Source organism: Galeopterus variegatus, unplaced genomic scaffold (genome assembly GCF_000696425.1).
Source record: "Galeopterus variegatus unplaced genomic scaffold, G_variegatus-3.0.2 Scaffold1894, whole genome shotgun sequence".
Taxonomy (NCBI): domain Eukaryota; kingdom Metazoa; phylum Chordata; class Mammalia; order Dermoptera; family Cynocephalidae; genus Galeopterus; species Galeopterus variegatus.
In genome coordinates, this window is record NW_007728005.1 from 261,765 (window position 1) to 277,541 (window position 15,777).

Below are 15,777 nucleotides of genomic sequence, written 5' to 3' on the forward strand. Positions count from 1 at the left end.
GCTTTGGCAGATTGTTTCTTTCAAGAAGTTAAACTGTTCCATCTAGGTTACAAGTTTGTGGGCATACATTGTTCATAATGTTCCTTTGTTATCCATTTAATGTCCATGGGATCTGTAATGATGTCCCCTCTATGATTTCTGATGTTAGTAATATGTGTTTTCTCTCTCTCTCTTTTTTTTAAGTTAGCCAGGCCAGAGGCTTATTGATTTTATTGATATTTTCAAAGAAACTGTTTTTTGGTTCTGTTGATTTTCTGTATTGATATCCTGTTTTAAATTTCATTGATTTCTACTCTAAGGCTTATCATTTCCTTCCTTCTGCTTACTTTGGATTTAACTTACTCTTCTAGTTCTGTAAAGTGGAAGCTTAGATGATTGATTTTAGATCTTTCTTCTTTTCCAATATGTACATTCAATGCTATAAATTTCCCTGTAAGCACCGCTTTTGCTGCACTGGCCGAATTTTGATAGGTTTTATTTTTATTTTCATTTAGTTCAAAATATTTTTTAATTTCTCTTGAGATTCTTTTCTTTGACCCATGTGTTATTTAGAAGTGTTTAATCTCCAAGTATTTGGGGATTTTCCAGCTATCTTTCTTTTATTGATTTCTATTTTAATTCCATTATGGCCTAAGAGCAGACAATTTTAAACTTGTTAAGATGTCTTTTATGGAGCAGAATGTGGTCTGTCTTGATGAATGTTCCATGTGAGCCTGAGCAGAATATGTTTTCTGCTGTTGTTGGATAAGGTAGTCTGTAGATGTCAGGTATATCCAGTTGATTGATGGTTCAATTATGTTTCAATTTTCTCTTTTTTCTTAGCATATTAATTCTTTTTTTGGCAGTTCCTGTAGACTTCGCAATATACATTTACAACTAAAGTAAGTCCACTTTTAAGTTACACTATATTGCTTCACAGGTAGTGCAGATGCCTTTACAAAATATTAGTAATTCTTCCCTCCCATCCCTTGTATCATTGCTGTCATTCAATTCACTTACACATAAGCCTTCATAAGCATATATATAAACATAATCAAATACAATGCTGCCATTATTATTTTGAACAAGCTGTTATCTGTTAGATAAATTAAAGATAAACTAGTTTTTGTCTTACCTTTATTTATCCTTTTCTGATGCTCTTCCTTCCTTTATGTAGATTCAAGTTACTGATTTAAGTTTTCCTTCTCTCAAGAATTTCTTTGACTATTTCTTGCAAGGCAGATCTACTGGCAACAAGCTCTTTCAATTTTTGTTTGTCTGAGAAAGTGTTTATTTCTTCTCAACCTTTGAAGGATAATTTCACAGAGTACCAAATTGTAGGGTGGTGGGTTTTTTTTCTGTCAACACTTTAAATGTTTCATTCCAGTCTCTTCTTACTTGCATGGTTTCTGAGGAGAAGTCAGATGTAATTCTTCTCTTTGCTCCTTTATAGGTAAGGTGGGGTTTTTCCTCTGCTTAGGCTTCTTCCTAGATTTTTTCTATCTTTAATTTTCTGAAGTTTGAATATAATATGCCTAAGTGTAGGGATTTTTTTGACATTTATTCTGCTTGGTGTTCTCTGAGATTCCTGATATGTGGTTTGTCTGACATTAATTTGGGGAAATTTTCAGTCATTATTGCTTTATATATTGCTTCAGTTTCTTTCTTCTCCTTCTGGCATTCCCATCATGTGTATTTATATCTTTTGTAGTTGCCACAATTCTTGGATATTTATTCTGTTTCTTTCAGTCTTTTTTCCCTTTCTTTTACATTTTGGAAGTTTCTGTTATATCCTCAAGCTCAGAGACTCTTTCCTCAGCTGTGTCCAGTCTGCTAATGATCCCATCAAAGGTATTCTTCATTTCTATTACAGTGTTTTAGATCTCTAGCATTTATTTTTGATTCTTTCTTAGAATTTCCATCTCCCTGCTTACATTATCCATCTGTTCTTACATATTGTCTATTTTTTCCATGAAATCCCTTAACATATTCATTATAGTTTTAAAAAAATTCCTAGTCTGATAATTCCAACTTTCCTGCCATATATGACTCTGGTTCTGATGTTTGTTTAGTCTCTTCAAACTGTGTTTTTTGCTTTTTAATTTGTCCTCTAATTTTTTGTTGAAAGGTGGACATGATGTATTGGGTAAAAGGAACTGTGATAAATAAGCCTTTAGTAATATAGTGGTAAGGTGTTGGGGGAGAGGAAGCATTCTGTAGTTTCAAGATTAGGCCTCAGTCATTTGGTGAGCTTGTGCCCCAGACTTTGAACTTCACCAATGCTTCTCGTTTTTTTCCCCTCTTAGGTGGGACAGGCTGGCTTAGAGGGCTGGAGTTGGGTATTTTCTTTCTCGTACGTCAGTTAGGCTCTGGTAAAATAATTTCTCCTGAGGGCAGGTTTTGTTAGAAACAGACTGCTCTAGAGTATTTCAAAATGAGTACTTTTCTCCTCCACTGCTGGAAGCATGAGGGAATTTTTCTTTGATATTCATTGTAAGGACCTGGTAAAAGTCCTGGAGGTAAAACTCACAAAAGCATGAGGTGCCCCCTATGACGGGTTCCCTCTGGAATTTTTATCTCACAGGCTTGTCCACACTGAGCCTTCAGCTATTCATCAGTTACAGTTTAGGTCTTCCTACCCTGGCACTGGTTTCCACAGTGTTTTCTGCCCATGGGTTTCACAGCTCTGCTAAGTTATGATTCTTTGTATCCACCCATTTGTCTCTCCAACTTTTGGCACAGAAGTTTGCCCTGTGACCTCACTTTTCTGACGAATCTAGAAAGGGTTGATTTTTTGGTTTGTTCTGTTGGTGGGATGGAGTGGTGACTGCTAAACTCCACGCCAAACCAGAAACCAGAAACTTCATTTACTTTAACGGTATCTTTTTAAAGAGGAAATGTTTTAAATATGAAGTCCCAGTCCATCAATTTTTTAATTTAATGTTTCATGCTTTTGTTGTTGTTGTTTTTGAAGTTTTTTTTTTGGGGGGGGGGGGTTTGTTGTATGTAATTTCTGTTTACTCCAAGGTCAAAGAGATTTTCTTTCTTTCTTTTTTTCTTTCTTTCTTTCTTTTTTTTCCTTTTTGAATAAGCTTTGGCTCTTACATTGGGTCTATGACCTATTTTGAGTTAAATTTTATGAATGATATGAGACAATAGTCCAAATGTCTTTTTGCATGTATAGATACAATTTTCCCAGCAAGATTCTTTGAAAAGACTATTCTTTCACCATTGAATTGCCCTGGCACCTATTTCGAAAATAAATTGACCATAAATATAAACATTTATTTCTCAACTCTCAATTCTATTCCATTTATCTATGTGTCAGTTCTCGTGCCAGTACCACACAGTCTTGATTACTATAGCATTGTAGTATGTTTTGAAACCAGGAATGTGTGTCCTTCTACTTTGTTTTTCTTTACCAAGATTGTTTTGGTTATTCTGGATCTTTTGTTCTTCCATATGGATTTTAGGATCAACCTTTCAGTTTCTGAAATTTAAAAAAAATAGCATGCTTGGATTTTAATTAGGATTGTGTTGAATCTAAAGATCAATACAAGCAATATTATTTTGATTATTTTCTTCATTTCATATTATTCATTGCTGGTACATAGTCATACAATTGGTATCCTATGTACTTACTGAACCTGTTTATTTGTTTTCATTGTGTGTGTGTGTGTATATTACTCAGGATTAGTCTTCCTAGGAACTGTCCTATTACTTTTTGGTGGCTCTTTCCTTGGACACAGTTAATGTCCTGTCTTCCACACACATATTACTCAGCTAATGACTTGAAAGGAACATTCTGCAAATCTCAGAGCTCTGGTATTCTGCCTCACAAATTCTAGCCCCCTATCTCTTATCTCTGTCTCCTCACCTCACTGGGTCTGCTGAGTCCTATTTGGTTTGCTTTCTCCCTCCCTTTGCTGAAGCCTGGTTACTGCTTCCAAGCAGTAAGCTACATTAATCATAGGAGTCAATTCATTTGTTTCCTTTCACTCAGGGATCACCGTACTGCATTGCTTGTTGTTCATAGTCTATAAACCATTACTTATTTTCTGGTATTTTTAGTTATTTAATCTGGAGGGTAAATATGATCCTTTGATTCTTTTATGGCCAGAAGAAATTTTTTCTGTTTCAGTGGTTATTTCCTTATTTTATTTGTTATGTCATGTATCTGATATGTTTCCATTGTTTTAGTGGATTTTCTATTCAATACATTTTTAAAGTATACTTTTTTTTATTGAATCAAAATTGATTGTACATATTTTGGGGGTTCCACATTAGATATGTTGATCAAATTATTGTTACTAGCAATATATTGTTTCAAATCATACTTATTCTTTATGCCCCTTGTCCAATCTCACCCCATCCCCCACTTCCTCCCCCCCCAATTACCCTAGATTTCTTCTCTCCTTCTGAAAGAATAATGGTTACTCTGTTGATTTGTTGCCTAGATGATCTGTCCAATGCTGATAGGTGTGATCAGGTCTAACAATATTATCATAGAGCAGATGCTTCTTCTGTCACCCTGGAATGGGCTTTGTGGAGAGAGACATCCTCTTCTTTTCTATATCTCTGCTGGTGACTCTTTGTGTCAGTGCCCTCCAGTGGCTAGTGGACCATCTGCGTGGTGGTTGTGGCTAGTCTAGCCACTTTTGTAGCAGCCATGGTTATTGTGGTGGCTGTGGTGGGACACGCACATAGAGGTGATGTTTTTGGCATGCTCCTTGGTGCTGGCAGTGTGCCTGGTTGTGGGGGGGTCCGGTCCCCAGTTCCATCCCTCAGTTCCCCAGGTGGGCCCAAGGCACTGGTGCAGTGTGCCTGGTTGAGGGGAAGGGGATCCAGACCCTGGCTCCATCCCTTGGGTCCCTGTGCAGGCCCCGAGGCACTGGTGCGGTATGCCTGGTTGTGGGAGGGGGGGTCCAGTCCCCAGCTCCATGCCTTGGTTCCCCAAGTGGGCCCCGAGGCACTGGCAGGGTGTGCCTGGTTGAGGGGAGGGAGTCTGGTCCCTGGCTCCATCCCGAGGGTCCCCGGGTGGGCCCTGAAGCAGTGGTATGGTGTGCCTGGTTGAGGGGAGGGGGAACCAGTCCCCAGTTCCATCCCTTGGGTCCGTGGCCAGGCCCCAGGCACTGGTGGTGTGTGTGAGCCAGAACTAATTTTTTTTTTTTTGTCCTTTGCCTACTTCTAAAGGGGGGGAACTTCCTGTTGGGACAAGTACTTGAGTTCTGTGGTTTAGCTAAATTGCTGCTTTCCTGCTGCTTCCTAGGGAAGGCTTTTTGTGCAGCACAGGTTATAATGGTTGACTTTATAGGTACTTCCAGCTCTCCAGAGACTCAGCGCACCTGGGTTGTGTAGTAAGTCTGATCTGGGCTTGAGTCTTTTCATCAAACTGCAACCCATACAATTCTGTATTCCTGACCAGTCTCCTCTGATTGGTTCTACACTGGGCTGCAGATCAGCTGTCCTTGCTGTGCCCCAGTGTTCCCCCGGTGAGCCTGTCCCTCCCACTGCCCATGCTGCAAACACTTCCCGGGGGATGAGCCATGCACCAGTCCCTTGCAATGACTCACCGGCCTCTGAGTGACTCCATTTTTTCAGTTGTTCTGGCTCCTTACTCCTATGTGGGTCCACGGGAATCCTGTTAGTGGTCTTGCTGGCCTGGGGGCCACCAAGGCCCTCTTCTCTCCTGCCACCTCCAAGCAACTCCATACGAAGGGCACAGCTGCAGCTTTTGCCAGCTCCTGCTCCATGTGCTCAGCAGTTCCAGCCTTAAAGTGGCTGCAGCACAAAATGGTCAGAGCAGTTTTTTCTTTCTCTCATCATGACTTCTCCTGCCTTCATGCACTCTGTAGGGCTCTCCTCCTCTTCCCCTGAGCTCTAGCAGCCCCAGCTTGGCTGCTGTTGCTTTTTTATATAGTTGTAAATTGGTTGATTTGTGGGAGTGTGTGACGCTGGGGACTGTCTCTTCCACCATCTTGACCAGAACTTCAGGTTGTCTAAAGTATACTTTTTGTTGAAATATATAGAAAAAAATGTACATATTATCAGTGAACACACCCATGAAACCAGTACCCAGATCAAAAAACAGACCATTTCCATCAGCTCCTGCCCTAATGGCTCCTTCCAGTCATTATTCTCCCTAATAACAGAGATTGGTTTTGTCTGTTTTTGAACTTTACATTTATGGATGGAATTGTATAGTATATACTCTTCTGTATACCCTTCTAAACTCAACATTATTATGTTCATGAGGTTCATCCATGTTGTGTTTTGCTCATTCTCATTGTTGTATAGCTTGTTGTTGTATGAATACAGCACAGTTAAATTTTTTATTATTATTATTAACGAACATGGGTTGATTCTAGTTTTTTGGTTCTTTTACATTCTTGTGCATGTCTTTTGGTGAATACATTTACAAATTTATGTTAAGTATCTACTTGGGGTAGAATTTGGGGTTGCTGGATATTCATGTATTCAATTTTAGTAGATACTTTCAAACAGTTTTTGTACATGGTTTATTAACATGCACTCCCACTAGGAATATATAAGAGAATTCTTGTTGCTACACAATCTCAAAAACACTTGTTATTTTTCCTCTCTCTTTTTTTCATTTTGGCCATTCTCTGTAGTAGTATCACATTGTGTTTTAATCTACATTTCACTGACAACTGGTCAAGTTCATTAACTTTATTTTGTTGTCCATTTGGATATCTTAAGAAATGTCCATTGAAATCTTTTACACAGTTTTCTTTTTGGTTGTCTGTATATTTTACTTATTTTTAATTCTTTTTATTATGGACACAACTTTTTTGTTGAAGATATATATATCCATGAATCCATTCAGCACCCATTAATTTTGCAGTCTTCCTTGCCTTTTGACACAAGTCCTGGAATCACCTCATACCTTTTCTGCTACAGATCAGAAATTCACAAAAGTTCTCCAAAGAAGTTCTCCAAAGAGCCCAGGGTTGATTATGTGTGTATGTGTGCACGTGTGTGCGTGTGTGCATGTCATATTAGGTTACCTTTATGTATAGTTCCAATAAGAAAAGCAGGAAGGGTGCTTGATTTTCCTTTTGAACTAAACTTTTCCAAGTACAGTTATTTAAATAGTCACTTTGGTGACAAAGTGACCTTTTTTAAAAAAAATTATTACTATAGATTATTGATTTCCATTGACTAAATGTTTCAAATGATAATTTTTTAAAAATCCTACTGTTGTCACAGTATTTTTCCAGCCTGGTCCTTTTGACGTTATCTACTAATCTTTGCAACCTTTCTTGCTTTTTGGCGCAAGAAGTCCTAGACTCACTTCATAGCTTTCCCGATTCAGATCAAGAATCTGTGAAATTTCTAAAGTGCCCAGGTTGATATTAGTGGGGAATAATATTTAGAGATCACAATTTGGGTGGTAGGCATGCTCATTGCTATTAGCTTTTCTAGGGGATAATTCTTTGATAGCCTTCTCTATTTTTTCTAGGCAAGTTTATCTGTCTAGACTTTATCTCATCTAGGGTTGGTTTTGATCAGGTTTCTTTTTTTGCTAGAAAACTGTTCATCTGCATATTCAGATTTATTTGTAAAATAGTCTTCCATAATTTAAAAAAGTATGCTCTGGTCACTTATTTCTCCTTTGTTATTTTTAAAATTTGCTCTTCCTCTCATTTTCTTGATTAGATAGGCTAGTGTTCTACTTCTCTTACTGAACTTTTTGATTTACTTGTTCTTTCTTGTCTTTTTCTGGTTTTTTACTTATTGCATTTTTCCTTTGCTGCTTTCTTTTGCTTTCCTTCAGTTTACTTTGTTTTCTAACTTTATGAGTAGGATGCTTAACTCAGTTTTTTTTGGTCTTATGTTTATATTAATATAAGCATTTAAGTTTATAATGTTTTTCCTATTAGCACTAAATTGGTATGTCATCCATTTTATGTTGTATTTATAATCAAAAGTTTCTAGAGAGTCTGATATTTTAATTTGTATTTCCTCATTTAATCAACAGTTACTTAGCTAAGTATATTGTTTACAAGAAGAGCTCTTTTGATTTTCTGCTGTTGTCATTTATTTCAATTTTTAATGCATTATGTTTGAGACTTATTTAACTGCCCGGTTTGTTTGTTTGTTTGTTTTGCTTTTGTTTTTACATTTACCATACTCTAATCACAGAAAATTTCTTCTCCATTTCAAATTGAGCTTGGCTTACCCAATATTTAGCTTTTTTTTTAGGCTCTTCTCTAATCTAAATTGCCACTCTCCTGCTTCCATTCAACATATCCTTTTTAGTAGATTCCCTGGCCCTCCTAGTCTCCTGACGATTTCTCCATAGTATTCAGTTATTCTGTTTTCCATAAAATTGCCAAGTTTCTTCATTTTTTCAAAGACTATTCAATATGGCATATTGCTTCTTATACTATCTTAAAAAAATCATTCAGATACTTTTCCATAAATCACAATAGTTGATAGAAGGGAAATCTGGGGAAATGTTATGCAGGAAGCAGAGTGAGCATCCAGCAAGATGGTTGAATAATAGTAAAACTCAACTGAATATCTGTAATTAATACACATCTTTATGCACAGTAGGCAATGAACAACAGTGGTGGAGATATCCCTATCTAAATAGATAGTCATTTAAAACATGATTTAGCAAAACAAGGGCCTTTTTTCCTTTTATACATTTGGCTTGGCTACCTTGGATTTACCTTTGTTTTGATCTATAAAGAAAGTTAGGTAGGAAAGAGTCCATTTAATTATTGTAGTAAGGTGTAAGAGATTACAGGTGGGGAGAAATATTCTGTAATTGTAAAATTATAGAAATTAAGGAATTATTATGATGTTCAGCTGTCTTACAGTGACTTATCCTTGTAATATTTACTTTAAGTATCATCATAATTTCCTTTAAGACAATGATTAACTTATACTACAGTTAATTATTTAACACGTGCTCTGTGCTAGTGAGTTGTCATTCATTGTTGAATAAAATAAGGATTCCATCTTCCTTTGGGAAGGTTTAGGTATCAGAAAATAAACAGAAGAGCAAAGAGAAAATCAATGGATGTGCATTTGAAAATTGTGAAATGGAGGAAAGGAAAATGATGCTGGAATTGAGAATAAAGGATATGGACTGACTTACCGTCAGTAGGGCAAGCCTTTCTGTCTAAGAGATGTTTAACTTATGATTGAAGGATGAGAAGGAGTTAGTCTTTCACAGAGACCAGGACAGATGACTTTTAGGAGATGAAATAGCCTGTCAAAAGCTGTATTAAATAGGAAAGGTTGTGGCATAAGCTAGGAGCTCAATAGAAGCATATAAGAGAGAATAAGGAAGACAGGTCTTTGAAAGATGTCTTTAGGTTATGTTCCATGGTAACATGATTGGATTTTATTTTAAGAGTAGAGGAAAACTATTAAAATTGTTAAATGGAGATTCTCAAACTTTGTTCTTTTCAGAATCATTTAGTGGGGTTATTAAAAATTCAGATATCAATTAATTACTCCTGTAGATTTGATTCACTTGGTCTGGGGTGGTACCTAAATAACAGTATTTGTAACAAGTTCCCCAGATGATTCTGATCCACACTGATATTTCAGAACCACTTCTGTAAACTATCTGCCATATCACCACAAATTTATGTAATCTCTCATTTTCTAAGCTCAGATGACCTGATTTCAAATTACATAACTATATTGTAAAGTTCTTCTAAGCCATTTACTTCTAATGAGAATTGTTTTCACTTTGTCTCCTATTTTGAAGATGGAAGCTTTGTTTTGCTGGCTACAGGAAAATAATCTTTGTTTGCTTTTTTGTTTACTTTCAGGTTTGTTCTCCAGGCATAAGACCAAGACGTTATCTCCAGAAAAAGACATTTATGAAATCAGTTTATCCAAATGAGGGAAAACAGAAATAAATAAAACTCTTGGTATTAAAGGATCCATTTTGAAAAATGAGTGTCAGGGCAAAAGTGAGTTCGAGGGTCAAGGAGGACCTCAAGAGAGATATTCTAGTCGAATGAAAATCATCTATAAAAAAATGCCAACATATAGAAAACACTCATCTTTTACTCTGAATCACAGAATTTATAATAGTGAGAACTCTTATGAATATAGGGAATGTAGGAGAACATTTAGTTGTAGCTCAAACTTGGTTCATCATGAGAAAACTTATTCTGATGAGAAACATTATAATTGTAAAGAATGTGGGAGTACTTTTAATAGTGTCTATCACCTTACTCTACATCAGAAAATTCACACTGGTGAAAAACCCTATGAATGTAAGGAACGTGGGAAGGTCTTTAGTCATAACTATGGACTTACTCTGCATCAGAGAGTTCATACTGGTGAGAAACGCTATGAATGTCAAGAATGTGGGAAGGTCTTTAGACTTTATCCACAACTTAATCGGCATCAGAGAATTCATACTGGTGAAAAACCCTATATGTGTAAGAAATGTGATAAAGGCTTTTTTAGTAGCTTAGAACTTTCTCAACATGAGAGAATTCACACTGGCGAGAAACCTTATGAATGTAAAGAATGTGGGAAGGCTTTCCGACTTGGTTTTTACCTTACAGAACATCAAAAAATTCACACAGGTGAGAAGCTTTATGAATGTAAGGAATGTGGGAAAGCTTTTAGTGCATGTGGACAACTTACCCGTCATCAGAAAATTCATAATGGTGGAAAGCCTTTTGAATGTAAGGAATGTGGGAAGGCCTTTAGACTTGGTTTTTACCTTACTGAACATAAAAGAATACATGCAGGTAAGAAACCTTATGAATGTAAGGAATGTGGGAAAACCTTTAATGTGCGTTGACAGCTTAATCGGCATAAAACAATTCATACTGGTATAAAACCCTTTAAATGTGAAGTATGTGGGAAGGCTTTTAGTTACAGTGGTGACCTTAGAGTACATCATAGAATTCATACTGATGAGAAGCCATATGAATGTAAGGAATGTGGAAAAGCCTTTATGCTTCGTTCAGTCCTTACTGAACATCAAAGAATTCATACTGGTGTAAAACCCTATGAATGTAAAGAATGCGGGAAGACATTTAGAATGCGCTCTCAAGTTAGTCTACATAAGAAAATTCATACTGATGTGAAACCCTACAAATGTATAGAATGTGGGAAGACCTTTAGATTTGGTTTCTACCTTAGTGAACATCAGAGAATTCACACTGGTGAAAAGCCCTATGAATGTAAAGAATGTGGAAAGGCCTTTATTCGTAGAGGAAATCTTAAAGAACATCTGAAAATTCATTCTGGTTTAAAACCCTATGAATGTAAAGAATGCGGGAAGACATTTAGAATGCGCTCTCAAGTTAGTCTACATAAGAAAATTCATACTGATGTGAAACCCTACAAATGTATAGAATGTGGGAAGACCTTTAGATTTGGTTTCTACTTTCCACTACTCTACTACCTGTGTGATATTGGGCAAAACATTTACCTGTTAGTGCCACAGTTGTAAAAAAGTGTGGTTAATGGCTTATAACATGCATGATACTGTGAAAAGTATCTGGCCCCAAAACTGTTTAAAATTAATAATTAATATTAGATATTTTTATTATCATCATTACTATTAGTGAACTTAATAGTAGGAAGACATAAAAGGTAATGTATTTAGACAAGCCACTCATCACTTATTATATGTCAGGAAGTTTGTCTGTGATAAAATCTATGTTATAGACTGCTTGTGATCCCCCCAAAATTCATATGTTGAAATCCTAATCTCAATGTGTTGGTATTTGGAGGAGGTAATTAGATCATCAGGGTGGAGCCTTCTTGAATGGGATTAATATCCTTATAAGAAGAAGTCAAAGAGCTAGCTAACTCTCATTCAATCATGTGAGGCTACAGCAAGAAGTCAGCTGTCTGTAACGCAAAAGAGGACCCTCATCAGAACCCAAGCATGCTGGCATCCTGACCTAGAACTTCCAGTCTAACTGTGAAAAATAAATTTCTGCTGTTTATAAGCCACCCAGTCTTTGGTACTTTGTTATACCAGCTCAAACTGATTTAAGATAATCCAATAAGAATATAAAGAACATGTGAAGATCTGAATTGAGACATTATAAGTTCTACCAGAAAATTACATCTGGACAGGATTTAGTGAGTGAGGAGATGTCAGGTATATAGCTGTTGTAGCATCAGAGAGAGGTGTGAAGGAATTTACCTATGTAGAAATTTAAAGCATAGCAAACACAAAGCTATAATCTAGAAATTTTTTACCAACTTTATTATGAAAATTTTCTGACAGAGAAAAACAGAAGCTGTTCAACAATAAACACTGATTTTACCCTCCACCTAGAAGTGAAATTTTATACTTCACATATTTGTTTTCAATGAGATACATTTATTTTTTTCTGTACCATTTAAGAGTAAGTTATAAACATATCTATTGATTGGTAATGTCATCAAGATGGCAGACAAGATGATCCCCAGCATTGCTCCCACACATAAATGATCAACTTACAGCTATTAAAAAGCAAAAACAGCCATCTTGGGACTGCTGGAGCTTGTGGGAACAGGAGGAGAGACCCATAGAGTTTGTGAAGGTATGAGAGGCTGCAGCCAGAAGGAGAAGGGACCACTCTTACCCTTCTGATCCCCAGATGCTTCCAAGCTGGCAAGGTGAGAAGCAAGGAACAGCTGCAGCACATGGGATGGCTGGTGGGAGAGGGCAAGAGAAGGCAAAGCTACAGCAGCACCCTTTTTGTGAAGCTGCTTGGAGTTAGCAGAGGAGAAGAGGGCTTCAGAACACACCATATCAGCTCCCAGGCCAGCAAGTCCCCTGGAAAGGCTCCCCTGGATGCACATAGGATCAAGGGACTGCAGGTGACTGGAGGAAGGAGCCACCCAGAGCTTTGTGACTCATGCACAACCTGTCCCATGGGAAGTATTTGGAGTGTGGGGGTTGGGGGGAGGCTGACCCACCAAGGGAACACTGGGGCACTGTGTGGGCAGCTGATCTACTTTCTCATTGGCACAGGTGCCACTCTGGAGACCACTCAGGGTGACTGAACTCTGGGGGCAAAGTTTATAAGAAAGACTCACTCCCAGACTGGAATTTCCACATAGCCCAGTTCTGTCTGTGGTGACCTCACAAAACCTGGAATTGATTAAAAGGCCAACAATTAACATTCAATCTGCACAAGAAGTCTTCCCCAGAGAGTCAGCAGCAATTTAGCTCAAGCAGAGAGCTCAACTTAGGGTCCCTACAGGAATTTCCTCCAATTAGGGAATTAACCACAGGGTAGCAAATTAGTTCCAGTGCAAACTTTAAGCAGTGGAGGTAGCTAATGATCCACCACAGAATGGGGGGAAAAAAATCCACAGAACGGAGACAAAGTCTGACATAAACTAGTAAAGGTCTAACACCACCAAAGAACACCTGTAAGACCTGGAAGAGGTATTATTCTCCTCAAATGCCCAGGCATCAACATAAAGACACAAAGATTGAGAAAGAACAGAGAAATATGACACCACCAAAGGAAAACAAAACAGCAGTAGACCCAGAACAACAGCAGATTTATGAAATGTCTGATAGAGAATTCAGAATAACCCTCTTAAGGGTGTTCAGGGATTGACAAGAAAATACAGATAGAGAATTAAATAATATCTAGAGAACAGCAACAGAATGAGAAAATTGATGAAAGAATAAAATCAATTTTTAAAATCCAAATAGAAATTCTATAAAGAATATATTATCTGAACTGAAAAACTCCATAGAAATCTCCAATAGCAGATTTAATCAAACAGAGGAAAGAATCAGTGAGCTCAAAGACAGAACATATGAAATTACCCAATCAGCAGAGCAAAAATAAAAAAGAATAAGAAAAAATGAAATAAATGCAGCAATTATCTTGACATATTTGGCATACCTAAGGGAGAGGGAAAAGGAGACCTAGAAAGTAAATTCAAGGAAATAACAACTGAAAATTTCCCAAGCATGGAGAAAGATGACAGAATTTAGGTACAGGAAGCTCAGAGATTACAAATCAAAGTCAATCCAAAAAGTAATACTTCAAGGCACATTAAAATATTTTCTTTTAATATTTTCTTCAAAATATTACCTTCAAAATATGTACCTTCAAATATTTTCTTTTAGTGTCACCTTCTTTCAGATTGAAGAACTCTGTTTTGCATTGTGTGTGTGTTTGTGTTTCTGGCCAGAAAAGGGATAGAAACCTGGACCTTGCTGTTATCAGCCACACTCTCTAAGCAACTGAGCTAACCAGTCAGCCTCCCCTTTAGCATTTCTTGTAAGACAGGTCTAGTGTTGATCAATTCCCTTAGCTTTTGTTTGTCTGGGAGAGATTTTATTTCTCCTTCATATTTTAATATATCTTGCTGGGTACAGAATTCTTGGCTGACAGTCGAGGTGACACTAAAAGAAAATATTTGAAGGTACATAACTCATTAGTAAAGTACACAGACAACCTCAAAATATGCCAACAGTGTATGGCTGTTGAATAAACCACTTATATCCTTAGTATGCAGGCTAACAAGACAACAACAAATACAAGTACCATATAAGAGATAGGCAGTATTAAAAGATGTAACTTGAAACTTCAAAAATATCAAAAGGGGGGGGGGGTGATGCCAAAGTGTTGAGTCAGCTGTTTTTTTCTTAGCTATCCAAGTAAAATAGTTATTAGTCTAAAATAATTATTATAACTAACATTAACTTAACATGTTTTTTGTAAGCATCATGGTAACCATAATACAAAAATTTATGAGACATACTAAAAGTAAATAGCAAGAAATCGAAATATACTGCTAGAGAAAACCACTCAACCACAAAGGAAGACAGTAACCCTAGAAAAAAGGGGGGGAAGGATCTATAAAATAACCAGAAAAAAGGTAACAAAATGGCAGTAATAAGTTCCTATATATCAATAATAATTCTAAATGTAAATGGATTAAATGCCCCAATCAAAAGGTACAGAGTGGCTTGAAGGATTATAAAAGAAGAACCAACAATATGCTGCCTATGAGAAACACTTCACCTATACAGATACATATCAACTGAAAGCAAAGGGATAGAAAAGGATATCTTGTGCAAATGGAAACCAAAAAAGAGCAGGAATAGCTATACTTATATCAGGAAAATAGACTTCAAACCAAGGAAAGTAAAAAATGATAAGGAAGGTCATTAATAATGAAAAAGGGATCAATTTAATGAGAGGATATAACAGTTGTAAATATTCATGCATCCAACACAAGAGCACCCAGTTATATAAAGAGCACCCAATTACTATTAAACCTAATGGGAGAGATTGACTACAACACAATAATAGTTGAGAACTTTAACACCCCACTTTCAGCAAAGGACAAAACATGCAGACAAAATGAACCAGGAAACATCAGAATTAATCTCTATTCTAGGCCAACTGGACCTAACAGACATATATAGAACACTTCATCCAACAGCGACAGAATACACATTCTTCTCAGCAGCACAAGGGATATTCTCTAGAATAGACAATATGTTAGGTCACAAACATCTCAATAAATTTTTTAAACACAAGTCATATCAACTACCTTGTCCAATCATAACAGAATAAAACTAGAAGTCAACAAAAAAAGGGGCATGGGGGGGGGAACACTAGAGACTACAAATACGTGGAAATAAAACACCATGCTCCTAAACAATGGATCAAAGAAAATATCGAAAAGGAAATTTAAAAATTCCTGGAGACAAATGAAAATGAAAACAACATACCAGAGTCTATGGGATACTGTGAAAGCAGTTGTAAAAGTAAACTTTACAGCAATAAATGCCTACATCAATACATCAAA

At 36.8% G+C, this 15,777-nt stretch overlaps 1 protein-coding gene across 1 annotated transcript in view; it reads left to right on the forward strand.

Annotated features, from left to right (window-relative positions):
- ZNF540 (zinc finger protein 540) overlaps window positions 1-11,443 on the forward strand; it is a 32,642-nt gene extending 21,199 nt beyond the window's left edge. The window contains 1 exon segment of the mRNA XM_008579482.1: window positions 9,795-11,443. Coding sequence (XP_008577704.1) covers window positions 9,795-11,443 — 1,649 coding nt within the window.
- Window positions 11,444-15,777: the final 4,334 nt, after the last annotated feature.